Here is a 27,453-nt window from a genome sequence, read left to right as displayed (position 1 = left end):
AAAAAGGTAGTAATAAAAATGTGTCTAACCTTTGGCCCAGAATTCTACTACTAGGAATCTATCCTAAAAATACGTTTTTAAAGGTTTTTGCCTTTATAAAGTGGGGACGCAAAGCAAACAGGTCGGGGAGTTTCTGCCCTAATTTTCTTTATTTTTTATTTTTTGGGGGGAAGGTAGCTTACTTTATTTTTGTGGAGGCACCGAGGGTTGAACCCAGGTGCTCTACCACTTAAGCTACACCCTACCCACCCCTGCCCTAGTTTTCTGAGTAAGTTCCTCTAAGTGGATCCTAGGAATGATGTTGAAAAATGCACAGGCACCTTCAGAACAATTCCGAATAAATTATGTAGTCTACCCTAAAGAAGGTGGAGCACAAGTGCTCACTCTCGGGTGTGGGCTGCCCACGGCACGCCTTTCCGGAGTGAAGTACGCACGGGTGGGGGAGTAGCTTCACCTGAGTACTGCTCCAACAGGAGAGCAAGGTCAGCATGGGCAGGGGGACGCCCTGGGCCCAGCGTGAACCCTCGTCGTGGTCTCCTGCAAAAGGCGCTTGCCCTCTGCGCTCTTCCTCCCGCAAACCCACCACCCCGGCCAACCCGGCGAAGATCCCCAGGGGTCCCTCAAACTGCCAAGGTCACCGAAAAGGAAAGGCTGAGAAACTGTCACTTGGGAGACACAACTAGCCCGCGGGCGTGGGAGATGGGGTTCTGAACAGAGAGGGACAGGGGGCTCCGGACACCGGGGACGCTGGCGGGGATGTGGTCACCCGCCCGCGGGCCGCAGTGAGGCAGGGCAGAAGAAGGTCCACTCTTCTCTAAGCCTAAACTGCTCCCAAAATAAAACTTCACAAGTAAAGTGCACTTGCTTCCATGACGGTCAGGAGGGTCAAACAATAAGTCTGGCTGGCGCAGCACGAAACTGTTCTAAGAACGCAAGGGCTGCAAGGCTCAGCGAACTTCCTTCCCGCAAGAGAGCCGGCTGCTCCGGGAAACGGCCGCGAGAGGTCACGAGAAATCTCAGGCCGGGGACAGTGGGCAGGGCGGGAGGGGCGGGACTTCCGGGCCGCTCTCTCCCCATTGGCCGAGCCGAGCGGCGTCCCCGGCAGGAACCGGAAGCTGCGCCCACAAAACGGAGGAGGTCGGAAGCTGCGCGGGGTGGCTGCTCATCTTCGCCTGCCGCTCGCGTCACGTCTGATCTCCTTCTGGCCGCCCGCCGCCTCGCGTCGCTTGCACCATGGCCCTCAGCGATGCCGACGTGCAGAAGCAGGTGAGGGCCGGGCTGGGCCCCGGGAGGCGGGCGGGCGCCGCCCTGGGTATGGAGGGGCCCCGCGGCGGCGTTGCGGGCTGGGCCTCCCCGTCTTCGGGAAACGCGCGCCTCAGCCGCCGGGGCTGTGCGAGTCGGGGCCCTGATCGGACTGCGGGCGTGTGGCCAGCCTCCAGCCTCGCGGCTCTCGGGAGGCAGGCGTCGGCGCGAGGCCCCGGGCGCCGGTGGCGGGAGCAGGAGCGCGTCCTCCGTCCTGCGGCAGGCGCCCGGACCCGCCTTGGGGAAGGCGCCCCCTCTCCCCGAAGTTCTAGGAAAACTCTGACTAACGCACAGTCACTGCCTCGTGAATCTTCTAGAATGAGCAGTACGATGTTTTTTCCTTGGATGTTTCCATTTCCTTGAAAATACACTTGCGTTTTATTCGCAACCTGATACGCGCTTAGGAAGGGTGGCGTTTCTTCATCTTGGTGGCTCATGACAAAGGGGAACAAAAATAGCACCTGTGGGGAAGTTTAGGAAATCTCACCCCCTTCTTACAGGTGGGGGTTTTGAGCGTTAGTCACTGCTGCTTCTGACTTGTGCTGTAGGAAAAACTCGACGCGCTGCCCTCCGCGGTCTGCTGGACACAGTTATGGTTCCAGCGCTCTCCTTGCTCTAGTTCCTTCGTCCTACTCTTGTTATGGTATGTTGAAAACTAAGGCTTCCCCAGGAAGAACACGTTGTGAAAGTAAAGCAGTGAATCTAGACCCAAACTACGTTCTCCTTCCGTTAAAGTGGAAGCGTGAAGTCTCCTTTCCGCACCCTGCACCCTCCGTGTAGGCGCCCTCGGGGCGGTGCGTGTGTCCTGGATTCTCAGCGCTGACCGCCACCTGCCAAGCACACAGTAGGCGCTCATGAATCTTCTCATTTCTTCGTCGCTGTATTAAAGTATTTATATATGTTGCTTTTTTGTCTGAGGAGTACAGTACGGTCACTTATTACATCAAATTTTCAAAAGAATCTGACTCCGAAAAACCCGTGAAATCCAGTAGCTTCAGCAGGAAGAAGAAAAGTACTTTTGGAAAAGGCAGGTATTTCTGCCTTAGGGGTGGAGTTAAATGTCCTGAAGGGGGTGACTTTCTCTGGACTCTAAAGGCAGAATGTGCTCTTGTTGACTGTAAACGGGCTTCTCTGACCGGGGTTGGAATTAGTGTGCTTTGCTCTGGGCTGTGCTGATCTAGTAAAATCTGGTAGCAGAGGGCCCAGTGCGGGTGATAAGGGCAGACAGTGCAGGCTTGAATCGGGGTTCACCTCTAGAGGCCAGATGTGTCTGGTAGCATTTGTAAGCTCCTGTGTTGATTACTGTATTCAAACTACTTTTAAAATTCCAGACTGAGTTTGGTGTTGACTTCAAACTAAACCTATGGGGGTAGCATTCCTCACTGCAAACACAGACACACTGCACAGGTATGGGGGGTTTGGGTCCTTTTAGCAAGGTCACAGTGATTTTTCTATACAGGGTAGGTCTGGGTTAGGTACTCCAGTTTTTCAAGGCTTGAGAGTTTATAAATACTATATCCCCTATAAAATAGGCTCTGATGGTCATAATTGTTTTGGCTCCACAAGGGTAGGATAACTCCTAAGAATTTTGACCAAAAAAACCCACAAAACTTCCCTTCTGAAATCAACGTGTTTTCCTTAAGACTTTGATGCTGTGAGGTTGTATTCTTAATTCACTTTTATTTTATTTTATTCTTTTTTTTTTGGTTTTTGGTATTTACCTTTTATTTTTGAATAAAAGAAAGTTACAAAAGCAGCTTCTCTGGGTGGAAACAGGACTAGTAACATTAACCCACTTTTTAAAATCGTATAGAACACACAAGAAAATTTGTCTTCGTAACCACTTTGAAGTGACAGATTCAGTGGTCTTAAGTATATTCACTTTCTTGTGAAACAAATCTTAACTCACTTCTGTACACTTATGTGTACCTTAGATTTATGGTATTTTTGTGTTAAAGGAGGAATCTGGGAACTGTTTTCAGATTGTTAAACTCTAAAGAGTACTTGGGACGCCTAAAAAGGCTTGACACTCCCGGCAGATTCTCACTGGCTCCTGAATGTTTATTGAGCACCCATTGTGGTGGCAGTGGTCTGTGTCCGGGGTTTACAGAGCTGCAGAAGTACCCGTGGAGTTTCCCTTTATGGGGAGAATTCATAAGCAAAATGAATTAATAACCTGGAGGTCCTACATGAAATTTTTTTCATCTGCCTTTTCTTTTTAATTGTCATCATTCTTTTCTGGTAGAAGCTGCTGTGAAGTAAATTACCAGTGAGCTTGGTTAGCTGTGTTGTTTGTGTAGCATATTCATTTGGGGATATTTTACGTCTGTCACTAGAGACAGTATGCCACTTACAAGTATAAATTGGATCAGTCGCCCCAAGCCCCACCCAGAAGTCTTTGGGGGAGTTTATTCTCCAGTTACAGCCAGAGATCTAAAATCCTTTAGTAGGTCCTGGCCTTATAGTTTAGTTGAGAAAGGGACACATAAGCAAGCAGTTAGGATTACATGTTTAGGTGGAGGAGCACAGAGCGTCCCAGGTGCATGTCAGTGAGAGGCTTAGGAAAGATTTTCCAAATGAGGTGACATAAACAGGCTGAGGTCTGGAAGTTGGGTAGGTGAAGAGGTGGGGGAAGAGTGTTCAAAGTGGAAAGAACGGTGTGTTTGAAAAGAACAGTGAGCTCAAGGAACTGAAAAACCAAAATAAATTTAGTGTGATAGGAACTAAGAGTGTGAAGAGTGGTCGGTGGTGAAGGTAATGTCCGTGTGATGCCGGAAAGGTGAGCAGTGGCCAGATCATGTAGCTTCTGAAACCTTCACCCTTTATCATGAGGAGCGTGCTGTGATGAGAGGCATCTGTACAGGACCTTTCTGGTTGCAGGGTCGAGCAGACTAGATAGGGAGCAAGAGGAAGATGGAGTGACGCAGACAAGTTAAAGCACTGTTAGAGAAGTGACAAGACTGGTGACTGGAGGTGAGCACTGCAGTCAGGGAGGAGACGGACTTGGGTGTTGGTGCTAATCCTCCAGTAGCATCAGGGTGGGAGGAGAGGACCAGGTTCTTTACTGGGTGCGCTGAACTTCAGTTCCCATGAGTAAGATCTCCAGAAGAACCCTCTAGGAGGCAGAGGAAGGAGAGCATGACCCTGAAGGAGACTGAGAAAGAGAGGAAGGAAGTCATGGAAGCAAAGGAGAGAGTGTTCAGAAGGGACGGCAGTCAACATATGCAGACACTGAAGAGCCGGTAGGATGAGGACAAAGAGATCGTTGTCATTTTACGAGAGTGACTTGAGCGGCATGGAGAGGGCGGAAGTCAGATTGCCGTGCGTATGTTGAGAGTAGGAGGTAAGAGAGTTGAAGGAACATGGACAACTCTGATAGGTTTTGATAGAGATGGAGAAGAGAAGAAGGTGCTGGATGAAGGAGGCAGGGAGTAGAGGAGGCTGTGTGCCCAGTCCCTCCTCCCCCTCAGAGGAGGAAGTTCCCTGAGAGCAGGATCATGTTCTGTGTACTGGTTGTTGTTGAATATTGCATCGGATCCATTTCCCAGAGTAAATTCCAGATTGAAAATTACTCGAGAACAGAAATTATCTCATTTATCCTTGTACACAGTGCCTGGCACCTAAAATGCATTCAATAAATGATTACTACACCTCAATTTTTAAAAAAAGATTTAAAAAAAAAAGATTGTTGAATGAATCAGAAAAGACAGACACTTTCTTATCTTCAAAAATAGAATAACCTTTCCTTCTTATAGATTAAGCACATGATGGCTTTTATTGAACAAGAAGCCAATGAGAAGGCAGAAGAAATAGACGCGAAGGTAAGATTACATTTTCTAGGTTTAAGAAGTTACCCCATTTCGTATTGTTTTGCTTTACTACATAGTAATTAGTAAAGTTGTATTGCATGGGACTAAGAATCTTTCTTTACCATTAAAGGTAAATTTTCCTTTCTGAACATTCTGATTGTCAGTAAGTGTCCTGAAAGTTTATGATAGGGAGTGGAAGAGTAAAGGGTGGGTTGATTTTTCTCATGGGATCCATATTCAGACGTGGAGCATCTACGGCTAATTATGACAGTTGGTCAGGGGAGGGTGTAGTTTTTTGTTGTTGTTATGTTGCTTTTTTATTAATTTGTGATTGTTGCAAAAAAAATAGTTTGGAAGTATATGAGGTCTAAAACGAAAGCCCCTGTTCATCACAAAAGTGACAGCATTTAGAAGTTGTATAGGTGTTTTGAGTTGCACGTTGTGTATATGCAGCATATCAAGCTGTTCTTTTCTCTAGGCGTAATCAGAGGCCAGAATATGTCATCTAACCCTTTATTTTCATTGTCCTTTTGATTTATTCTATAGTAGTTACATTTGTTACAATACAGCCTTAAAAAGGTATGTGTCTGGTGTCTAGGACTAAAACTCTGAACTTTTGAACTATTTGAGTAATTTATCATTTAAGGAAGAAAAGACTTTTTTGGGGATGTGGGGGTGGCTAGGAGGTAATTAGGTTTATTTATTTTTTAATGGAGGGACCAGGGATTGAACTCAGGACCTCGTGCATGTCAAGCACACGCTCAACCACTGAGCTATAACCCACCCTTCGGAAAAGACTATTGCTTTGCTGGCCCTAGGAGTGCTACAGTTTCTTGTTTGACTGGTTCCCGTATTTCTGTCTGGGACAAATATAGAACTTCTGTTTCAGTTGGTAAATGCATTCCTGTTTAAAGTAGTCTTACCTTATAACACCATCATCTGGACTTATTTCCTGTGATAGCTATAGAAGTAAGCCACTAGGCATTTATTGTATTTTATTTTATTTTTGTTTTATGGAATTTATTGTAAAATATGAAAGCTCAAATACCTGTGCCAAGCATTAAACATACAAATCAACAACTTTACTAGCTACCAAAGTCATAATTTCTTACTGCTTGAAAATCGTAGGAAAAAAAAATCATAGACAATTGATGCACTGATAGCTTTTTTTAAAAGTGATGGCTTAATAATTAGCAGTAATAAAACTGATACATTTATAATTTTAAAAAGACTTAGATTTTGACCTATGAGGAAAGAATACTGTTTTTATTTTTTTATTTTATGACGACTCTAAGACTGAGATTACTTGGCCCAATTTACTTGACCAGATCTTCTTCTAATTCTGTGTCCTTTTCATTAGCCTTCTATTAAACAAATGGATTACATTTAAAATACATAATAATTTTTTTTCACATACAGAATCTTCTTTCTGATTATATTCTTTGTGACTTTGGTGCTAGGTACTATTACCCTTGATTAAATTTTTAGTCTTCCAGTTCACTTGTGAAAATCACTGGCTTTTCTTTTTGAATAAATTAGAAGTAATCTTTGAAGACAAGTCATAGTACGTTTCCTGTTTTAGATTAAAAAAATGGGGTGAATATAAGCAAGTACCCCTGGTCACCAGCTGCTTAAAATAAAACTATTTGTCAGAAGCTGTATAATGAATTAATAATAATCAATTCCCTGGTAGGCAGAAGAGGAGTTCAACATTGAGAAAGGCCGCCTTGTGCAGACCCAGAGGCTGAAGATTATGGAGTACTACGAGAAGAAGGAGAAGCAGATTGAGCAGCAGAAGAAAATGTGAGCTTTGAACATCAGTGGGGCCAGAGGACAGAGTGTTTTGGAGTCGGGCAGATATGGTCCTGGTCCTAACTGGACCCCTCACTGCTTATCTACCCTTGATCAAGTTGCTTAACTTATCTTTCCTCATTTGTGGAAATGGAAGCCTCACGGGATTATGGGAAGACAAAGCTGGAATAGCAGATGTGAAAGTGCTTGCCGCTGGGTGAGCACTCAGTGAATGCTTGCTTGTCTCTGAGAGTGAGTGGGTGGGGACCGCTGGGTGTACTTCAGGGGTTCTCCTTGGGGTCTGTACGAAGAGAAGACTTTGCACATGTGTGGGAGGCAGCGCACTTCTTTACGGGGACGGCTTAAGCTGTGCTGATGCTGCTTGTCTCTGCCTTTTGCAGTCAGATGTCCAATTTGATGAATCAGGCGAGACTCAAAGTCCTCAGAGCGCGAGATGACCTTATCACAGTGAGTAATTAATCCCTGTAGTTAAAGAATTATAAAATTTTTATTCATCTGACTGTTACAGAGAATTCACTAGTTAACATTAAGGAGTTGGTAAGTGACTTTTAGAGAGGAAACATTTGGTCAGCAAATCATTGTAATTGGTATTGTAATAAATACAGAAATGAGTAAGACTTGTGCCCCATCTTCGAGGACCCACTGACGTAGCAGCATGCATACCCCTGTCACACAGCACATGATGGGTGCACTGCACAGGGTCTGGGGGCAGTGGAACTAGTGAGATGGAAAGGTCGGCCTGAGTGTGAGTGAAGACCTTTGCCTGCTTCCAGCAGAAAGTTGTTGAAGTTTCCGTTGTATTTTCTGAAAAATACCGTGAATAAGGTTCCTGATAGGAATGTGTAGTCTCAATTTAACAGGGGAGAGGTTAGACACAAGGAAACCACTTGGGAAATATTGTCATCCAAGGAAGAGGGCAGAAACCTCCAAAGAATATGGAGAAATTGATAGTTTCCCTATGTGCTGAAAATAACCAATTAGGAATAAATGTTAATGAAAAGGACCTATGTGGAAAAGCCAAAAAACTAAAAATATAAAACTTGACTGAACGAGAGACATACTGTTTTCTTAGGTGACTGTGGAAGCACAAACTCATATTGTAAAATGCCATTTCCTGTTACATGACTCTGGGATGGTGGCACTGAGAGCTGAATGGGGTGTCAGTGGTGATGCGTTTTATAGGAAGACTCTGCAGACGTTGGCTACTGATTGACTCCTCCTTCTCCGCCTCTTCCAAGGCTGCCTCCAAATCCTGGCCTGGCTGCCTAGGAGAGTGATGTGTCCATTAACAAAGCGGGAGGTCAGGAGGACAGGCTCTTCCGAGCAGAACTAGACTAGATCACTCCTAGAAGTGCTCTGAGGGGCCAGGAGGCCTGCAGCTGGAAGTGACATGAGGATGTTAAGTGTGTGGACCGATGCGCATGAACCCTGTACACACCTGAGTGCAGGAAGTGGAGCCTCTGTTGCTGCTTTGCCTTGCTGGGCACGGCAGGGGGTGCCCGTCCTCTGCAGACACACAGGAGGCCTAGAGCACTTTCTGTGGCAGTGCTGCCTGCGAACAGTAGCTCAGGACAGCTGTTGCCCACCTCCTCACCAGTGTGGAGTCTCAGTAAGCAGTGGTCGATTTCCTCACAGGGCTTTCAGATTCCTTTAGCACCTTAAATTGATTGCCCTGGTTTATAAGCTGCTCTTAGAATAACAGTCTGTGCTTGAGGGACATGCTGGTGGTTGTCATGAAAGAGCTTTGGGTTTTAATTCGGCTCTGCCGCGTTTGGGTGAATTGTTTCTGACCTTAACTTTCCTCCTTGGTATATTAATTATGGTGCTTGGTTCAGAGTGTCCTTGTGAGGATATAATGAGAGCACATCCAAGTCCCCTGTCTTCATGCTTGGCTTCTGGTATTGGTGTAAGAAGTGTTAGTTCCCTCGCCCCACCCCAACCCCTCCGGGGTGACCCTGCCTTCTCATGAGAGGCCTGGGTGGTCAGAGCACCCTCCCCACTGTTGGTGCCAGTGCCCAGCGCTGCCATCATTTTCTTCAAGATGTGGGCTAGAAGAAAAGGATTACTTTTCCTGACTTTGAAACCCAAAGCAGCAGTTCCAGTCATACCACACGTATCTTCCCCAAATTTTGTGGACCCCAGAGGAGCCAGGATTATCTGCTTCCCTCCAAAATTGTCGCAAACATCTGTTTTCAGTACTAACTTGATCTTCTTAGTTTTCATGCTTGTACTTGGTTTCCTAGTCGGCTGGCCTCCCTGAGGCCGTCAGCTGCTCCAGGTGCAGAGCATGCCTGCACTTGTCCTGTGTCCTGCTGGCTCTCCAGACAAGAGAGTGTGTCTACATTGTAGCCTTTTGAGTGTGACCTTAAAGACTCATTCATTACCTTGGAGACGGGGTGGAGGGAGCAGGGTGAACAGAAAACCGAGGCCTGGGATGAGCAACTGTGCAGGGAGTGGAGTGTCAGGTGGCCCTTGGGTGGCCTGTCTCACGGTAAGGGCACAAGACTCACTGGGACCTTGTTACAGCTCATACTCCCAGCCCCATTTCCCGAGATTTCCTTTTGTTTTTCTTTTATGCAGCTTTATTTTAATTTTTGAGGTATATTTAAATCAAAATGTTTAAATTTTTTTAATTGAAGTATAGTCAGTTACAATGTGTCAATTTCTGATTATAGAGATTTCTATATTCTAATCAGGAACTTTTTTTTTTTTTAATAGTCTTCTTTGAAGTTCAGAAAACAGTCTTTGCTGTCACCACTTTTTTTAGTTTCTGGCCTGACTCAGAATTACAGTCCCATCTACAGAATCCGGGTCTCCGTGGGGCAGTGAATTGCTGTTTAAATGTTTCTTGCTGTGGTGCCTTAGTCTGGTTTGTGCAGAATGTTTGAGGGTGGCTGTTGCTGTCTGAGGGATTTAGAGGCTCTTGAGTTCTCTTGAGACTCCCAGGAACTAGGAAATTCTGAAAGCTGTTTACACTCTGTAGAAAAGGGTAGCAGTTACCATGGGAGCGCCTTCAGACAGCGCCGGCCTGACATAACCACTGAGACGGTCCTGCCCGTGGGAAACAGAAGGTGACGGTCATCTAGTGATTGCATGTCCAGAGGAGGAAAACGTCCTTTTGGACATTTTGTTGTTGACTTTGAAAGTACCTGGTTTTGCTTGGTAAGTTTAGGGAAACTTGCCCGCCGGCTGGCGCTGGGCTTCGGGTGACAGTGTCTTGCTGCTGCCTGGGCTCTTCTCTTGGGTAGTCCTTGTTAGAAACGGCTTCTGCTTTGGGTCTTAACGGGGAAGCCGTGAACGTGCACTTTGTATCTTTTTTTTTTTTTAAGCAAACTAGAATTTTGCAAACTTCCCTCGGAATTTTAATCATTTAGTGTGGAATGTAGTAAGTGATTTTTAGGGAAAAAATTTAATTAGTATATTAAAACTGTGTTTTAAAGTTCAATTATAATACTCCTACTTTTTCTCCATTTAACAAGTGGTGTAGTCTTATACTTAATCTTATACTTAAAATACCAATGAAAATTACTATTCATTACCAGTGAACAGCATTGTTATGTTCAGTTTGCTGTTAGTGCATTAGAAACAGGCTTCACATGAAGGTGTGTGTGGGGGGACGTTTTTAGTTGTCATATACAGAACTCTGTTTCCTTGCAAGGTTTGTCTCTAGAGGATGTGAAAGGCCACCTTTCTTACTGTTTACCGTGATAAAATTCTGAGTGGTGCTGTTCAAGTCTTTGAGTCTATTTTACTTTTTATTGAATTTTTTTTTAATTGGCTCTTAAAGTGAGTCCTCCTGATTTTTTTTTTTTTTTTTAATCTTGGTGTATTTGTGCTGCTTAGCAGGGGTTCCTGGGAGGTGAGGGTCAGGGGGGACTCTCAGAACCAAATAAAGGGCCACTTCCTTCTCTCCGCCCTCTCTTTGCCCCAAGTTCTGATTGGCCTCTATGTATCTTCTCCCTCCGATTAAATCCCAAAAATTACTCTGAAGAGCATGTTAAGCAGACACTAGACATATGGAAGGCTGTCAGGACTCCACATCCCTCTGCGGCCTGAGCCTCTTTCTGCCAGTGAGCTGGTGTGTGCTTATTACTTAGTGAGGAATTTCCAACCACATGAGGTTTGTTTCCGGATAGTCCTTTGTAATGTTTGTTTCAGTTACTTTTATTATAGAAGCCACGTGTTACAGACAATTAGAAAATACCCACTCACATAGAGAAAACTGAAGTCATTGACAGCCCCGCCCCCACAGGCAGATACTGGGGCCACTTTTCTCTATCCAGATACTCTGTCTTTTCTCTAGTAAAAAGTGGAACCATCTTGCATAACTGTCTCAACAGTTTGCCTTTCAGATCCACATCAGGTGGCCCTTGCTGTGTTGGTCACGCACTTCCTGAGCTCCCTGGGAGCCACGATGGTGCGTCTAGTGCCCTCATACCGGTGCACTTAGCACGGCATCTGGTTTAGCGCACGTGCACGAATGCACTGAATGAAAACACCAATCAACTGAGAAGTGATTGGGCATGAGCTGGCCTCACGTGGGTTCTGGGCTAACTGCCCAGGTAGGTAGATAACCGTTTTCTTTTCCGTTCTCTATAGGACCTACTAAATGAAGCAAAACAGAGACTCAGCAACGTGGTAAAAGATACAACCAGGTACCAAGTGCTGCTGGATGGACTAGTCCTCCAGGTAACTGTAGGTCAGACCTGCCTCTGACAGTTCCTGCAAAACTGACGAGCTGCAGCAGAAACCCGCGCCATTCCTCCGTGTTCTCCCCTGCGCCCCTTTCCTTGTCTAGTAGGGAGATGCCTGGGGGGACGGTGGTGTCCAGCTGGTTGAGTGAGACTTTGGATGCTCTCATTGGTCTTTTACAACTTCCAGCTGTAAACTTTCCTAATTTGATTTCACCACTGAAATACTTGCTTTAGATTCTGTGGTTCGTACCACAGGCTGTATAAATTTATACTGTCTGCTGCTCAGCTGTGAATAACAATAGTTGTCCTCACCCTGGTTGATGAAGGGAAGACAGACCCCCTTATGAATCTTGTTTCCACCAGAACACTGGGTATATTTATCTGGCTAGTGGTACCAAGTTCTTTCCGTGTTCTCACACTCTGCATGCTGTCTTTTGGGGAACTCTCAAGGGGACCGTTTCCCCTTGAAACTAGATGAAAGAATTATAAAGACATTTTATTTGCTGTTGCTTTATTTTATAGTTTGCATTTTTTATTAATTGCATTTGGTTGTGCTTTAATAGGGTTTGTACCAGTTGTTGGAGCCCCGAATGATCGTTCGTTGCAGGAAACAGGATTTCCCTCTGGTCAAGGTAAAGAACTTAAAGAAGAAATCTTTTGTTTTTAAAGATCAAAATGTCAGGGATGAAGTGCGCGCTCAAGCAGGTGACGGCTCAGCTGGCCCGTGGGGGTGAGCGGGGTCTCAGCTTGTCTTAGGTGTTAACCTAAGCGCACCTGAGGCTCTTACATGTTGTCTTAAATCAGGCTGCCTTTCTCTTTGTGATACTAATCTTCTGAAGACTTTGTGTTAATAATCATCTTCGGAAAAATTCAATAAAAACAACACATACCAGATCAGAAAAAAGACAGGCAGCACCACCTGCAAGGGCGGAGCCCTCCAAGGCTAGCCAGGGTCGGCTCTGCCTCGGCGTCTTCCTGTGCCTGGAGGGTGAAGGTGGGTCCCAGCAGAACGAGAAAACACACCTGCAGTCCCAGAGGCCAGCGTTCGGGCTCCTCCATGTCTGTCTGAGGGAGGGGCCCTTGCCCCAGGAGGCCCACGCCCTGTGGCAGGTCCACACAGGCTGTGGCAGTGGAAGGAGCCTCAGGTCATAGAAGGACCCCCCCACCCCCAGCTCAGATTCTGTGTCGTCAGGTTGCTCTTCAGTTAAAATTCTTATTCCGTGTAGCTTGCTTTCAGGCAGGGATGTGAGTACCTAGCCCCTTAGCAATTACATTTATCATAAATTAATACATGTACAATACGTTCTGTAATAGAGGTCGTCTCCCCAAGTAACTTGTCTCCCTGGAAAAAAAACTGCCTCCAGAGAACAGGTGTGCGTTCCCCTGGGCTCCGCTATCAGTAAATTGTGGTTCAAGTCTACAGACCACACCAGTAGCCTGCACCCAGGTCTGTGCTGACAGCCTCGCGTGTGAACCTGTAGAACAGCTGGACGTACCAGACATCACCAAGATGATTGCCATCCTGGGGGGCAGGTCTGAGTTGCCGACGAGCCTGTTGTAGATGGCCCTGCGGTGTTGCCTTGTGCCAAGACGATTTTTCCTGCAACCAGCTTGGTGCTGACTCCCCACGATGCTGCCCTGTGTCTGAGAACAGGGAGAGGAGTGTGTGTGTGTGTGTGTGTGTGTGTGTGTGTGTGTGTGTGTGTGTGTGTGTGAGAGAGAGAGAGAGAGAGTCTGTTCAGCTAGTCATGTTGTCAGGAAAATACTAACATTCCTGCGAGAAAGTGTGGTTCGCGTGTCAGCTGGAGTATTGCTCAGAGATGGGAGTTTGCACATGCAGTAACTCCCAGGGAGCCTAGACACCCACCTCCGTGTGTTTTCTCCCCCACTGGGCTCATTTCTTTCTAAAATTGTGGCAAAGTGCACATAACATAAAATTCACCGTTGTAACCATTTTTAAGTGGACAGGTTTGTGGCTTTAAGTTCATTCATTGTTGTGAAGCCATCCTTACACTGTCTGTCCCCCTGAACCGAAACTGTCTCCAGTTAAACACTCTTTCTCCGGCCCCTGCACCCACCGGTCTAGTTTCTGACTCGATGATCTTGGCTACTCTGGGTGCCTCCTGTAAGTGGAGTCGTACGGTGTTTGTCCTTTTGGGACTGACTTGTTTCATGTGACACAGTGTCTCCAGGATTCATTTGTATTGCAGCAAGTGCCAGAACTTCCTTCTTAAGGGCAGATTGCATAGACCACATTGTGTTTATTCATTCACCTGTTGAGGTTGTTTCTACCCATTGATGGTTGTGAACACTGCTGCCGTGATCATGGGTGTGCAGATACTTTTTTGATATTTGGTCTGTTTGATACACACCCAGAGATGGAATCACTGGACCTTGTGGTGGTTCTGTATTTAATTTCTTGAGGAGCCGCCACACTAGTTTCCACAGCAGGTGCACCATTTTACACACCCACCAGCAGTGCATCTGTTCTTTTACTTGAAAAATAAATAGGAACGTCTTTGCTTGGTTGGCTGTTTTGAATACCTGCTCCATAGTTCCTGGTAAAACCTCTCATTGTGTTTTTGTTTGTTGTTCCAGGCTGCAGTGCAAAAAGCAATCCCTATGTACAGAATCGCCACCAAAAGAGACGCTGACGTCCAGATTGACCAGGAAGCCTACCTGCCTGAGGAAATGTAAGGAGCATTTCTGCTTAAACACTGGAGCCTCTCGCTCTGAGGACGGCTTTTCCACCAGGCCTGCCCGTCCTCCAGGACTCCCTGCACCTCAGGGTAGAGGCCCGGCTGTTGGTCTCCCTGCTTGGCCAGCTAGACATATTCTGACAGTCCAGTTTCTCAGGGTCCCTCAGTTCATCCTGCAGAGAAGCAGCACGACCTTTGTCCCCAGGACTCAGGCCGGGCCCACATCTCTGTTAGATGCTGAGGGGCGTGCCCACTGTCTCTCGGTCATTCTGGTGCACAGGACGAGTGCTCGTGTGTGAGGACTAGATTCCTTGGACAGAATTACAGACAGTGACTGTGAGGAGTCTGCCGACGAGGTGTGGCCGGGATGGGCGGCGCGGGTCCTGGCAGGGGTGGGGCCCAGGGTGCTCTCCCTCACGCCCGCCCGTCTGGCGCTGCCTGTGCGCACCTGGGCCAGCTTGGGCACCGGACTTCTGGACTCTAAGGCCCACTTCCGCTGTGGGACCTGGAGACCGAGTTCCGCCATCTGAGAAGTAGGATCAGTCTTGGTTCATCGAGTGTGGAGGAGAGGAGTCGTCTGTGTGGAAACGCGTTGTAAACTGAGGAGCTGGGTGAGCTTGAGCCTCCTGGCAGGTTGAGGTCTGATTCTCCGCTGTGCCGTGTGTTAGCTGGGTAGGTGGCACTAGGTAGTCGGTCTCACTGAGGCTTGATTTCCTCGTCTCTAAATTGGGACACTAGCGCCCACCTCACGGAATTCAGACGCAGAGGTGAGAGGGTGATGTGCAGCACCTGACACCGCACCTGGAACAGGCTCCGGGCCCAACACTGACTCAGCGGGTGGAGACTGAGCAGGTCAGGGTCTGGTAATCGGTAGGTTCCAGTCAGGACCACGGTTACTGAAACCTGAGGCAGATGCTTTGAGTTTGCGCGTTGGGAAGGGGACGGCACGTTCTGTGTGCCACGGCCCCTCCTGGCAGGGTCTGAGGCAGGTAAGGGCTCGCTGGTCCTTTGCTGACAAGTGACTGGCGGTCAGCCCAGCTTGGGAGCCGCGTGAATTGGATGTTTCTGTTTTCAGAGCTCTTTGAAATTCAGAATTGCAGATGAAGGACTGTGCAGACTTAAAGTGGAGTTTTCAGTATTGTCATTTCATTCAGTAAATTGGTCCTTTTGTCTATCCACCCTTTGTGAGCCCTTCCTGGTTTGTAAAGTGGTGAGGGTACGCGACTCCCTGCTCCCGGATGAGAGTTGTGGAGACCCCTGGGCCGTGCGTCTGGGCAGCACCAGGCGCACAGCAGACCTTCCTCTGCCCTCCCTGCCCTCGCTCGTGGGGACAGCGTCCGACTGTTCAGAGAAGGGAAGACAGGTGAGGTGGGGAGGGAAGGTGCTCACCTCACAGCCCATGAACATCCTCCTGAGAAAATTTGCAAAAAACCCTTCCCGGCCTTTGTTTCATAGCCTGCTTATTTCCAGAAATACTTGATACCATAAAATTCTAATGTAGAAAAGTCATTCCCTGGGGCTCCTTGTAATAGAATGTGGCCTGTTTACCACCTTCAAGAGCTGGAAGCTTGGAGGAAGGGAGGTGTCTGGCTGGAGTGGGATTTAGTCTGGCCCCTAGTTGGGATAGTTCCTTCTGTCCGAGTGGTACTCACTCCCCGGCAATTAGCAGGATTGGGCCTTTAAGAAACAGATGAGGACTCTGTATTGATTTTCACACTGGGACCAAATCTTCCCTCTTCTCGTTTATCGCGGGGGCCGGGGGTGCTGGTGGTTAGAATTACATCGAGCCAGATCGGCACTTAGTCACTCAGTAAACGACAGCTACTGTCAGCATCCGTCCCTCAAGCCATCAGAAGCGTTTTAATTAATTTCAGGCTTACTGCTTGTGTTTATGGGCCCCTAGCAGTGCTCACCCTCCACACACACGTCTGCTCTCCTTCCAGGGAGTGAGGCGATGCTGCCATGTGTGTCTGTGCTTCTCACATCTGTGTTGCTGTTCCCTGTGTTCCTGCAGTGCTGGTGGCGTTGAGATCTGTAACGGGGATCGCAAAATCAAGGTTTCCAACACCCTCGAGAGCCGGCTGGACCTCATAGCCCAGCAGGTGCGTGTGGGACTTCTCACTGGGTGGTCTCCGGTTGCTTTGAGCTGGTGCAAGAACCTGTCCCTTCACTGGTGTTGGAGTTGTTGCTCTTGTTCTGTGTTTTTTGCCATTTTCTTAAAAGGAACGGGGATCCGGGCCCATGGAGGCATTTGCTGAGGTGACACCATTTACAAGGGGGGGATTTGGAGTCAGACCAGGGTTTCATTGTCTAGGACTTGACTCCATGTAAAGATGGTTTACCAGAGTTCTTTCTGGGCAGGAATGACAGGAACTGAGTAACTGCTTGTTAAAGGAACCAGCATAGGGCGCTCAGCTCTTTGTTCCCAGAGGGCAGGAGAGAAGCCAGGAAACTTCGGTGCGGGGCCTCTTCCAATGTGTGGTCCTCTGCTCTGACCTGGAGTGTCCTCTGGTAACTCACCTCAGAGCCACATGCAGATAAACTCATTAAACAAGGTAAAAGGAAGAGTTAAGTTCATTTCCTCGGTCGCACAACCGCGTGCGGCTGGTGGCTGTCAGATGGCACAGCCTCAGGAGTTTTGAGGTTAAACCCCCAGGATTCTCCAGCTGACTTGGCAGGTGCCGCAGCATAGACTTGCGGGTGCACAGCAGGCCCTCGACACCTGCTGAGAGAAAGCATAGGTGGTGTGGGTGTCACGGCTGTAGCTTGAGGCACCTCTTCTGCCTGCGTTGCACCACAGCCTCAGACGGCGCGACCTCAGTGGTCCATCTGTCTGCGCCCTTTAAGCAGTCAGTCTGGGCCCCAGACGTAGTTTCTGGCCTAGGCCCCCGCCACGTGCGTGGGGTGAGTACTTGGCCTGCTGGTGTCCTCCGGCCACGGTGGGTTGGTGGCCTGCCCGCTGTGGGTGACAAGGAGCCTGTGTCTTCACAGATGATGCCAGAGGTGCGGGGAGCCTTGTTTGGTCCAAATGCCAACAGGAAGTTCTTGGACTGAGCCCGCTGAGGCGGCGTTCGTCCACTGACCGTTCTGCCGTGCGAGGCTTCCTCTCTGCTCCTGTACTGTCCTCTCTGTCCACTGATGCCCCCTGTGGCCGACGCCCGGCTCATGTCAGCGTGGGTGAGCTTCACTTCTGTACCCGGAGCCCTTCCTCTAGCGCATCTGAAAGTAACGACCCCCCCGCTGGTCCCGCAGCATGAGGGCGGGGGCTCAGCTGTGGTGCCAGTTCGCCCCCGAGTCCTCCGCTCGCTCTGCTCCGGCGTCCAGCCTCAAGGGCGGCGGTGCGGGGCCCTGGCGCTGCATCTCTGCTCCTTGTGCTTCACGGGCATGTGGGGCCGTGCCCCTCCCAGCGCAGCAGCTTCTCTGTCACCTGTTCATCTGTAGATGTGAGTTAAAGTCAAGCCATGGATATGCTTCATTATTTATTAAACAAAATGTACGTGGGTGTCCTTGTGATTTATCACGCGAGGCACTAACCATTGTGGTTTGAGAGGTGAAGTTCTCGCTGAGGTGTCTAGAAAAGAAGCCTTTCTCAAGTCCCTGTGGCATTTGCTGGTTGACACTGTCAGTACCCGAACCATGAACCCTCCCTGTCCCGGCCTATCCTCATTTCACCAGACCCTTACCCAGAAGGGTCCCCTGGAGGGTTTGACAGCCTAGTTAAGGAGACAGTTTACTAGTTTTCGCAGAGTCAGAAAGGAAACTACTGTTTTGGGGTGAGAAGAGGTGCTGTGTGCTGGGCCAGACCCTTTCACAGAGGTCCCTTGGCTCCTCCCACTCATTTATTTTTCTCTCCGACGACTCAGAGCTCCCCAAAGGCATCCAGTGAGCAGACGGCAGGGTTGGGGTCTCACGTGCGAGGTCTTGGTGCACAACATTTTCTCGGGGTGGGGGGTGGAAACTGTCACAGGATGCAGTCATGAAGAGACAGAATCAAGACTTGAAACTGAACGTGTCTTGAAAGTACAGCCTCCCTGTGTCTGCTCTCCACCCTGGTGAGTAACGCAGAGGAGCGAGCGCCGTTTCAGTGCAGTTCGGTTCTGAAACAGAGAGGTGGGCAGCCTCTCTTGCTAATCCCAGGACGAGGCTGCAGCGGGTGCTCCGGGCCTGGTCTGCAGGAGCGGCCCTGAAGGCGGGGGTGGACAACAGCATGGAGGGAGCCGCGGTCCACACGGGCACACGGGTCTCCCTGGGACAGAGGCTGTCCTCACCCAGGCCTTTCTTGAGCGTTTGGATTCGAGTTTTCAAAACTAAATTGAACACCTTGCTTTTCGTGTCCTTCTGAGGCCTGAGGCTGGCTCTGCACGGGGGGACTTGCAACGGGAGGCCTTTTCCTCTCTGGCCCCTGTATACCGTGGCGGCCCCTCAGGTGACAGGCGCTGGCCGGGGCCCAGGTGCATGTGGCCAGAGGAGGTGCTGCCCGAGACAGGCTGTCTGCTCAGGTCGAGTAGCTCGTGCCTCCTGCTGCAGAGTCTAAGATGGCAGCAGTCGCTTACAGCTGAGCCCAGACCCTGCTGGGGGACAGGAGGCACCGAGAAGCCAGAGCGCTTGTCAGGGGTAACAGTCGCCCTTGGCTGAGTTTGTGCAGGGGCCGCAGGTTGTGACCCTACCTGGTCTTCAGGTCCAAAGTGCAGAATCACTATTCACCCTGTAGACAGCTACACACATACCTCACTTGCAAGGCAAGCCCACCCCAAAGCCCCTCTGTCTCCAGTGCACTTACCGTCAGAGGTGTCACTGCGACAGCTGCTGTGGAGCTCGTGATACAGCCGGGCGCAAAGGCATGAGCCAAGGACAGCCTTCCAGGTGGCTCGGGCTGGGGAACAGTGGGAAGTCACAATGGGAAAGGAGTATGTGCGGGAGGGCATCTGTGGGTCGAGGCAGGAGGGAGAAGGGCTTGTCTGCCCTCCTCTGCCCAGCACTCTGCCTGCAGCACCCCGGGGAGCTGAACACAGACTCAGACCAGGAAATGCTATGCCCCAATGGACGGGCAGGCTGCCCCACTTACGGGAGAAAACCAGCCCCTGGCCTGGGCGCTTCTGACCAACCAAGGGTTTTGGCCAAGTAGCAAAGAAAGCTGAGTGTCTGCCAGCTCTTTACTTATAAATGGTCCTTGGGCCTTTGTCAGTGGGCTTCCTGGGTGCATCTGGGCCACAGGACACCCAGTGCGCACGTGGGTGAGCACCAACTCCCTGGGCCCTGGTTCCCTCTCCCTGTCCACTGGGCCTCTGCCTCTGAGCTGGGCAGGAGACCTGAGGAGCGTGGCTCCCAAGCCCTCGTGGAGCCCTGCCAGGCCCTCCTCACAGCACTTGCAGGAGGGAGCAGAGCCGGTACTGTAGGACCTGGAGGCCAGGGCTGGGGAGGTGGCAGGCAGACCCCCAGACCCTCGGGGGGAAGCTCGGGCCGGGCTGGCACCTCTCCCAGAAACTGCGAGGATCATCCGAGGAAGTTGTCCTGTTGCGCAGGGTGCTTCCCAGGGACAGCTCTGCCTGCCGCTCAGTCTCTCCAGGGAGCTCCGGGTACCCCCACCCCAATTCCCTGTCCTGTTAAAGCTGTGTTTCTACCTGTCTCCCAGTCCTCAGCCACCTCTAAACCTGTCTGCACTTCGGGACATGGGACTCCCACGTCCCATATACCTTCTGCCTAATTTATAAACCAGGCTAATTTACAACTTGTTTTTCAAAAACTCTTCTGACTTAAGTGGGGGCCTCCTTTCTCTTGGATTCTAAGATTAGGGGAACACGTCCCATTTTATAGACTTCCATTCTTTCAGTGTCAGTCTTTTTTAGTGGAGTAACTCAGAGCCCATGGTTTGGTGAGTTAAACATCTAAGAAGCAGAACGGAATTTTTTCCTGAGGATTGAGCACAAGCGTCTCAAATGCTGCCGGCCCCTTGGTGACTGCGGCCTCACTGCACTGGAGTTGTGTGCCTGGTTTCTTCATTCTCAGTGTTTGAGGTGCTTTGCCTAGGTCATGGGTCCTAAAAGGAAGCTGTTTCCTGCCCCAGTTTTGTCTGGTATCCAGCAGAGCAGCATTTCATACTGAGAAGCTGGTTACTACTTCTTTTCCCATCTTTAGAAATTGAGGTGCCGGTCTCAAACGATCAGCCTCAAGGATGTAGTCAGTCACCAAACGTTACCTTCCCCATGGTCAGCTCTGTGTGGCCGTGATTTACTCGTTCATCCATGGCCTTTTACTTCTTTCTGAGTGTTTAGGAAAACTGAGGTTTCTGTCCAGGAGCGGACACAACGTTACAGAACTTCATTCTTCCTGCAGTTTTGTCTGCTTCAGGCTGGTCTGACCCGGCGTGGAACTCCGGGGAATTCCAGAACCTCGTGTGTCTCAGCTGGTTTGCGGGGAGACACACACTTACTGGGGACCCTGCCAGGTCCTGTGTCAAGCCCATCTCACCGGCCTGTGCCTCTCCCTGGGGAGACATCCCCTGTGCCCCCACCAGGCAGGCCTCCTTCCACGGGATAGACCACTGTGTCTTTGAGAGGACCCGGATTTAGAAAAGGGCCAAACTTTTCTCCCTTTGAGGGCCTTCCCACAAAAGGCCGGCTTTGGTAGCAAAATGTAACTCCTGTCGACGGATGTGATCTTGAGCAGGTGTTGGCATTTCTCACAATCATGAGAAAACCGAGACTAAATGCCAAGGGAGGGGTAGAGGTACTGGGGACCCTCTGTCCCTCCTAAATGAGACTCCTGCTACTTGTTAAAATCCAGAATGGGAACCAGGAAGTCTCTACTGACCTGGGAGGCTGGGGCACAGGCTAGCAAATGGGTGTGAACACTGGGAAACGTATCCTGACCCCACGTGCAGGGGGGATCGGCCTCACGCAGGGACCCAGCATCCTGCAGCTGAATCAAGCATTTCCATGAGACAGGTGACCCCACCTGGCACATCCCAGCTCCACATCCCACCAGTGTCTCCAGCTTCAGCTTCCGTGTCCTGTGGGCAATGGTGGCTCCTTCAGTCACACGCCCACCTTGCTGCCCCCGCCCTGGACTGGCTACCCGCCCTTGGGAGTTGGGGCTTTGGCTGCCACCCACCCAGCTAGATGGGTGATCCCCTGGCCCTCAGGCTCAGTCTCCTTGAAGATAGGAGACTAAATTTAGAACAAGCTGCCAGGGAGTTTGAGACCAGGATGATGAAATAACCCACTGCAGGGATTCAGTCCTTCCTGATCCCTTGAGAAATGTCAGGAGGGCAGTGGGAAGCAGGGAGAGAACCAGAGAGGGTCCAGAGGTGATGGCTTTAAAATCATCAGCATAAGAACAGACACAGATCAACAAAACAGAATCCAGAGCCCAGAAACCAACCAACCGCTGCATTTGCAGTCAAGGGAGTCAGGATACTTACTGGAGAAATGACAGTCCCTCCAATAAACAGTGCTGGGAAAACTGCACATTCACGTGTAAAAGAATGAAACGACCCCTATCTTGCACCATGCACGAAACTAACTCAAAATGGATTAAAGACTTAAATGCAAGACCTGAAATCATAAAACTTCTAGAAGAAAACGGAGAAAATTTCCTTAACATTGGTCACCGAAAGCACAGGCAACAGAAGCACAAAGAAACACGTGGGGGCGTCATCCCACATAAACCTCGACAAAATGAAAAGGCAGCTATGTTGGGGGGGGGGACATAATTGCACCTGTCTGATGAGGAGCAAGTATCCAAAATATGCAAAGAACTCAGGCAACTCAATAGCAAAAAATCCCCCAAATAATCCAATTTAAAAGTGGGCAAAGGACCTGAGTAGACATTTTTCAGATTAGATACTCAAATGGCCAACAGACACACAAAAAGATGCTCAAAATAATCACTGGGGAAATCAAATGAAAACCACAGTGAGGTACCACCTCACACCTGCCAGAAGAAAGACAACAAATAAGTGTTGGTGAGGACATGGAGAAAAGGGAGCCCTTGTGCACAGTTCTAGGGAATGTAAACTGGGTGTTTTTCCAAAGAAAACAAAAATGGTAATTCAAAAAGATTTTCGTGCACCTGTGTTCATCACAGCATTATTTATAATAGCCAGTATAGCCAAGCAACCGATGTGTCTGTGGATGGATGAAGGGATAAAGGAGATGTGGTACATACATACAAGGGAACATTACTCAGCCATAAAAAAGAAGGAAATGCTGTCATTTGCAACCACTTGGATGGGCCTTATACTAAGTGAGATAATTCAGAGACAAATGCTGTGTCATTTCACTTACATGTGGAATCTTAAAACCCAAACTCAGAAAAAGAGACCCATTTGTGGTTCCCAGAGGCAGGAGGCAGGGAGTGAGTGAATTGGGTGCAGGGGGTCAAAGGGTACAAACTTCTAAAAGGTATGTAAGTCCCAGCGATGTGATGTACAGCATGGTGACGACAGTGAATCATACTCTACTGAAAAAAAATGCTGAATATTTGAAAGTTGCGAGAGTAGCTTCTAAAAGTTCTCATCACAAGGAAAACACTGTTTAACCATATGAGATGATGGATGTCAGCCAGACTTACTGTGGTTGCTGCAGCGTATGGATCCCGGGCGTAAGGCTGTCCACCTTAAGCTTACAGAGCGCCGTGTGTCCGCTAGGGCTCAATGACACTGAAAGGAAAAGTCATCAGCGGTTGATGACTGTGTGTCTGCGTCTTCTCTACTACCTGTCTTTGTCTGTCTAGAACTTCCAAATTACAGTAGCTCACTTTCTCCCTTCACTTCCATCTGCCAAACACACGCTAGCCCTCGGCCATTTGTGTCCACGTCCACACGTCAGACGGGTGGGCGGAGGCCCACCTGCCATCCCATCCCTGCTGCTTTCCAGAACAGACATGGCGCACCTGCCATCCAGGCATTGGCTGCTGGCTTGATGTCTTCTCCAGGGTGGGGAAGGTCAGGTTCACCACTGCCCCCGCAAGTAAACGGCCAGTGCGTTTCTGGGATAAGGGGCCCCTGGGGGGGGGGTGTCAAGGAGGCCTCCTCTGCCTGTTGTGTTGAAATGTCCTTTCCCCTCCCGCCGGACTGTGCCTGGCTTCCTTTACAGGCTCCTTCCTGCAGCAGCTGCAGGTGGTTCTGTCTCACTCCTGCCGCCCACCTCTGTCCACAAATGAGCAGTTCTCCAGATTAAGCTCAAGAATAATGAGGGACAGGGATTGGTGTCCATAGGGCGAGCCCAGTCCTGCTGGCAGCTCTGAGGGTCACACAGGTGATGACTTTGCAGGGGCAACAGCATCTCTGTTCTCTCCCAACTACTCTGGCTTTGTGTCCACTTTTTAAGGCATAATAATCATGGTCGTGCTGATCGGTGCTGATTGGTGGGGCCACTTAAGGGGACAGGGACAGCACTGCCCCTCTTTGCCCCTGTTGGAGCAGGACACTTGCAGCCCTTAAGGTCGGGGGTGGGATGGGGGCTCACTTGCTTCCCGCACCCACTGTGAGGCCGCAGACGTCCTGGGATGGGGCCCAGGGCTGCTCTGGGTCTCGATGGTGCCTCCAGTCCTCACCTAAGGGACCAGAGGACAGGGGCTCGCGAAACAGAAACGGAGTCCAGGTGCCCCAGGCCAGGCCCTGGGCGCCCCGCACGGAGGAAAGCGAATTTCCACGACCCCGCGAGTTGCTGGTTTTGCGCCAAAACCCCTCCTCGTGCCCTCCCAACTCCGTCCAGGCCCGCGAAGCCCTCTGCCGCGCCCTGGAAGCGGAGGGAGGCCCCCGCGTCCCAACCCCTAGTGCCTGCGCGCCCCCAGCCCCGCCCCTTCCCCCCGCCCCGCCCCCGGCCGCGCCCTAAACCTGCGGGCCGCGCCCCTCCCGCCCACGGGCGCCCGTCCGGAGGTTTCCTGCCGCGCTGCTTCTGCAGTCGCGTCTCGGCCAAGTGGATGCGGAGACGGCGGTCACCCCGCGAGCCCCGGCCACGCCCCGTGGATGAGCTTCGCTGTGACTCCAGGCGGCGGGGAGGAGGGCGCATCGCGGGGGGATGGGGGCCGGGGAGCCACGGCCGGTCCCCCGGTGACCGGGCGCCCCTCTCCTCGGCCTCCCGGCTCCAGGGCCTGGTGACCCCCGACCCCGTCCCCACAGGGGGCCGCTGGCCTGGCTGGGACGGGGCCACTGGGCAGGGTTGGGAGAGCCTGTTGGCCTCCACGCTCGCCGCCCCCCACCCCCCGCCCGGCTTCGCCTCACCTCGCATCGTGAGAGATGACGGGTTTTCTCACGACCCAACGTCGACCAGCCGGCAAGCCCGTGCGCACAGACCGTCCGAGCACGCGGCGCCCCCGGCCCCAGCCGCGCAGCTGGACGGAAGCCCGTTGGTAGCTCACGGCCCGCTGGGCATCCGGGTGGGAGGACCAGCCCGCTCGGCCCTTCCGAGACCTCCTGGGCTCTGGGGTCCAGGCCAGAAGAAAGGGGCGGGGACACGGGGCTCGGGGAGGGTGGAGCGGGGCCGGGGTGGGTGCCCCCGAAGTATCAGACCACAGTGATGTCCGGCGGGGAGAACACACTGGGTGCCTTAAAGGAGGAAAACGCCATGTTGAATGTGGCCCGAGGACAAGAACTCTGGAAGAAAGGGCTGAGAAAAGGAAATTTCGGGTGAAAGGCCAGTTAGGAGTCAGGGAACTGGAGGGAGGGGCGGGGGAGCACAGCAGGGCTTGACGGGGAGGCAACTGTCTAAAGGAAGGGGGCCTGCGCGGTGACCGTCCAGGGCTGAGGGACACACCGAGGCACCAGCCGGGAGCTGCCCCCCCCCCCACGACTGCAGACTGTCCCCCAGCATCAGAGCCGGGGTTGGGGGCACTCACCCTGTCTGCTTCCCCAGGAGACAGCCAGACACTCAGTGCTCAGACACGGATCAATTCCCCCTTAGGTTCTTAAATAGAAGGAGAAACGTCCAGGAACCACGGGGAAACGACACCAATTTTCCCAACGCGCTGCTTCCCAGGATCACGTTTTGAAAGAGGCCCCGGGTCTCAGTGTCTCAGAGCCGCAGCCTGGGGGGCTGCCGGGGGTGATGCCTCCACTGTCTCGTGGCGCCTCGACTCCTGGGGCCCCCAGCCTCCTCTAACCGGCTTCCCTGGGTCCCTGGTGCCCCTAGAATCCTCTCGGCAGTGCCCCTTCCTTCCACACACCCATCCTGAACAGGCCGGCACTGGGGGCTCCCATCCGCTGGCTCAGGACCCCTGAGTGCCCCCAGCTCAGCCTCTGCCCCAGCCCCCAGCCCCCACCCTCTCTTTCCCTCCGTCCCCATGCCACCCCACCGCCGACTGGGTGGCCTTCTTCTACAGCTGGCGCTGCTGGGCTGGGCTAGACCCCTACAGAAGTTGAGTCCATGTTTAGAATCTTTAGGGCAACTTGAGTGATTCCATGTTTTAGAATCTTACAGATGTGGGCTTTTATCTTTCTAAAAATCCTATTTTTCTAGTAATTATTTTTATTGTATTTTACAAAGTCCTTTGTCCACAGTGGACTGGGGGGACCCCCCCTTACGGTGGAGACGCGGTCTGAGTCTCTGGGATCCTTTCTGCGCCCTGCCGAGTCGGTCCCGCCCCCCACCCCCCTCTGAGCCCCGAACCAACCCGGACGGACGGCCACCCTTTCCCGTCCCACCTGCCGAGGATGGTCGTTCTCTAGCTCCAGCCTCCCCTCATGGGCCCCTGCAACCTTGTCTTTCGTGGTCCTGCGTGACACCCAGTTACAGCCCAGCCCTGGGCTGCAGCTGAAATCCGCGCCCCGCCTGGACGCTGCATCGCAGGGCCCAAATCTGCGCTTCCTCACTGCCTCCTGCAGGCCTCCAGGACTGAGCCTGACACCAGCAGTGCCCAAACTGGCTGCCGGAGGGGCTGCCCTTCCTCCCGCCCACCCTCCTCTGAGAAGCAGAGGGCCCTCCCCCTGCTGCTTATTTGCCGGAAGAGGCTCTTCCTCCGCACTCCGGGCTTGACGCTCTCACCTGCTCGGCCAGCGCTTCCGCCTGTCTCGACGGCCCGACGTGCTGGCTCGGGGGCTGGTCTGCGGTCCCCCCTTCTGCCCACAGCAGCCCTTTCCCTGAGGTGGGCTCTGGTCCTCAGTCCCCAGCCTCCCCCTCCTGCACCTGCGAACAGGGAACAGGTGGGTTTGAACGGAGCCTGGCCCCCCTCCCCAGGCGGTCGTTTACTTGGGACCTGAAGTCAAACTGGGAGGGATTTGCTCAAGGCGACTTAGGGGGCAAGGGGAGACTCAACACCCGCGCAGAGGCACGGAGGTCAGGGAGGAGGACAAATGAAAACCAGCGCCCCGCTCCGACTCCTCCAGCTGCAGGTTTGTCTTTCAGGAGTGCAGCTTCCCTCTGCACGGATGGATACACTTTGTCCATTTAGCAAGCGCTTCTGGGCAGGGGGTGGGGGTGCTGCAGGCTGGTTTGGCACCTTCCTTGCCCTTTGAAAGTCGTTACACCTGAGCTGCAAACTTGGAGGTGGAAAGGCTCCAGGGAGGAGTCATGGGTGATGTTGGGCTTCCCTAGTGGCTCATCATGAAGGCCATGGAGGGCGGGGAGCGGTCAGCCATGTGGGTCCCGACGGGGGAGGACCTTGCCACAAGGGTCAGCGTGGCACAGGCTTTGGCATCGGGGACCCAGGTTAAATTCCAGCTCCCAAGTTACTGGGACTTTAGACAAGTTATTTAACTCAGTGCTTTTCGTCTGCAGAAAAGCTGGGCACCATACCCCGGGGTTGCTAGGGTCACAGGAGGCAGCGCAGAGCGGGTTTTGCCATTTGCACTCAGCTGCTTTTTGAACTGGGTGAACTCGTTACCACCCACTGGCTGTGTGACCTTAAAAAAGTCATCTAACTTCCCTGGTCCTGCTTCCTCCTCTATGAGATGAGACTTACACTTCGATGTAGAGAACTTGATACCTCCCTTTCCCGGTGGGCAATGGACTGCTGGGTGGGGGGTGGGGTTGGGCTTGGGGGTCACAGTTCAGGTTTCCAGCAGCACCGAGGGACGGGTGGAGGCATTACAACAATCCAGGCAAGAGGTTAAAGGAGAGCCTGCATGCGGAGGGAAAGGGACGGAAGTGACTTCTGTGGAGAAGCAACAGGGCTGGTTGCTGATTAAAGCTGGGGGGC

General features: G+C 51.3%; 1 protein-coding gene and 1 long non-coding RNA gene across 2 annotated transcripts; one reads left to right on the top strand and one right to left on the bottom strand.

Annotated features, from left to right (window-relative positions):
• Positions 1–1,108: 1,108 nt before the first annotated feature.
• ATP6V1E1 (ATPase H+ transporting V1 subunit E1) lies at positions 1,109–17,818 on the top strand. Its single transcript, XM_032473051.1, has 9 exons — positions 1,109–1,266; positions 5,058–5,123; positions 6,805–6,914; positions 7,304–7,370; positions 11,523–11,612; positions 12,181–12,249; positions 14,216–14,310; positions 16,331–16,418; positions 17,308–17,818. The coding sequence occupies exons 1-9, from the start codon at positions 1,234–1,236 to the stop codon at positions 17,368–17,370; spliced, it is 681 nt and encodes a 226-aa protein (XP_032328942.1). The 5' UTR covers positions 1,109–1,233; the 3' UTR covers positions 17,371–17,818.
• A 378-nt stretch (positions 17,819–18,196) lies between these two features.
• Positions 18,197–27,130, bottom strand: LOC116661287. The gene is made up of 5 exons (XR_004317132.1): positions 26,301–27,130; positions 25,156–25,223; positions 24,542–24,926; positions 22,888–22,975; positions 18,197–19,189 (listed from the first exon to the last, which is right to left on the bottom strand). It is a non-coding gene; the product is annotated as an uncharacterized LOC116661287 (long non-coding RNA).
• Positions 27,131–27,453: the final 323 nt, after the last annotated feature.

Source organism: Camelus ferus, chromosome 34 (genome assembly GCF_009834535.1).
Source record: "Camelus ferus isolate YT-003-E chromosome 34, BCGSAC_Cfer_1.0, whole genome shotgun sequence".
In the NCBI taxonomy this organism is placed as follows: domain Eukaryota; kingdom Metazoa; phylum Chordata; class Mammalia; order Artiodactyla; family Camelidae; genus Camelus; species Camelus ferus.
Note: the sequence above shows the minus strand (reverse complement) of the source record. Positions and strands in the feature narration are given on the sequence as shown.

What these genes read in the sequence shown, in the direction of transcription:
- ATP6V1E1 (XM_032473051.1), top strand. Translation starts at nt 1,234, where the DNA reads ATGGCCCTCAGCGATGCCGACGTGCAGAAGCAG. An exon ending in ATTGAGCAGCAGAAGAAAAT is followed by an intron (nt 6,915 to 7,303) that starts GTGAGCTTTGAA and finishes TGCCTTTTGCAG; the next exon opens with TCAGATGTCCAATTTGATGA. An exon ending in TGGATGGACTAGTCCTCCAG is followed by an intron (nt 11,613 to 12,180) that starts GTAACTGTAGGT and finishes GTGCTTTAATAG; the next exon opens with GGTTTGTACCAGTTGTTGGA.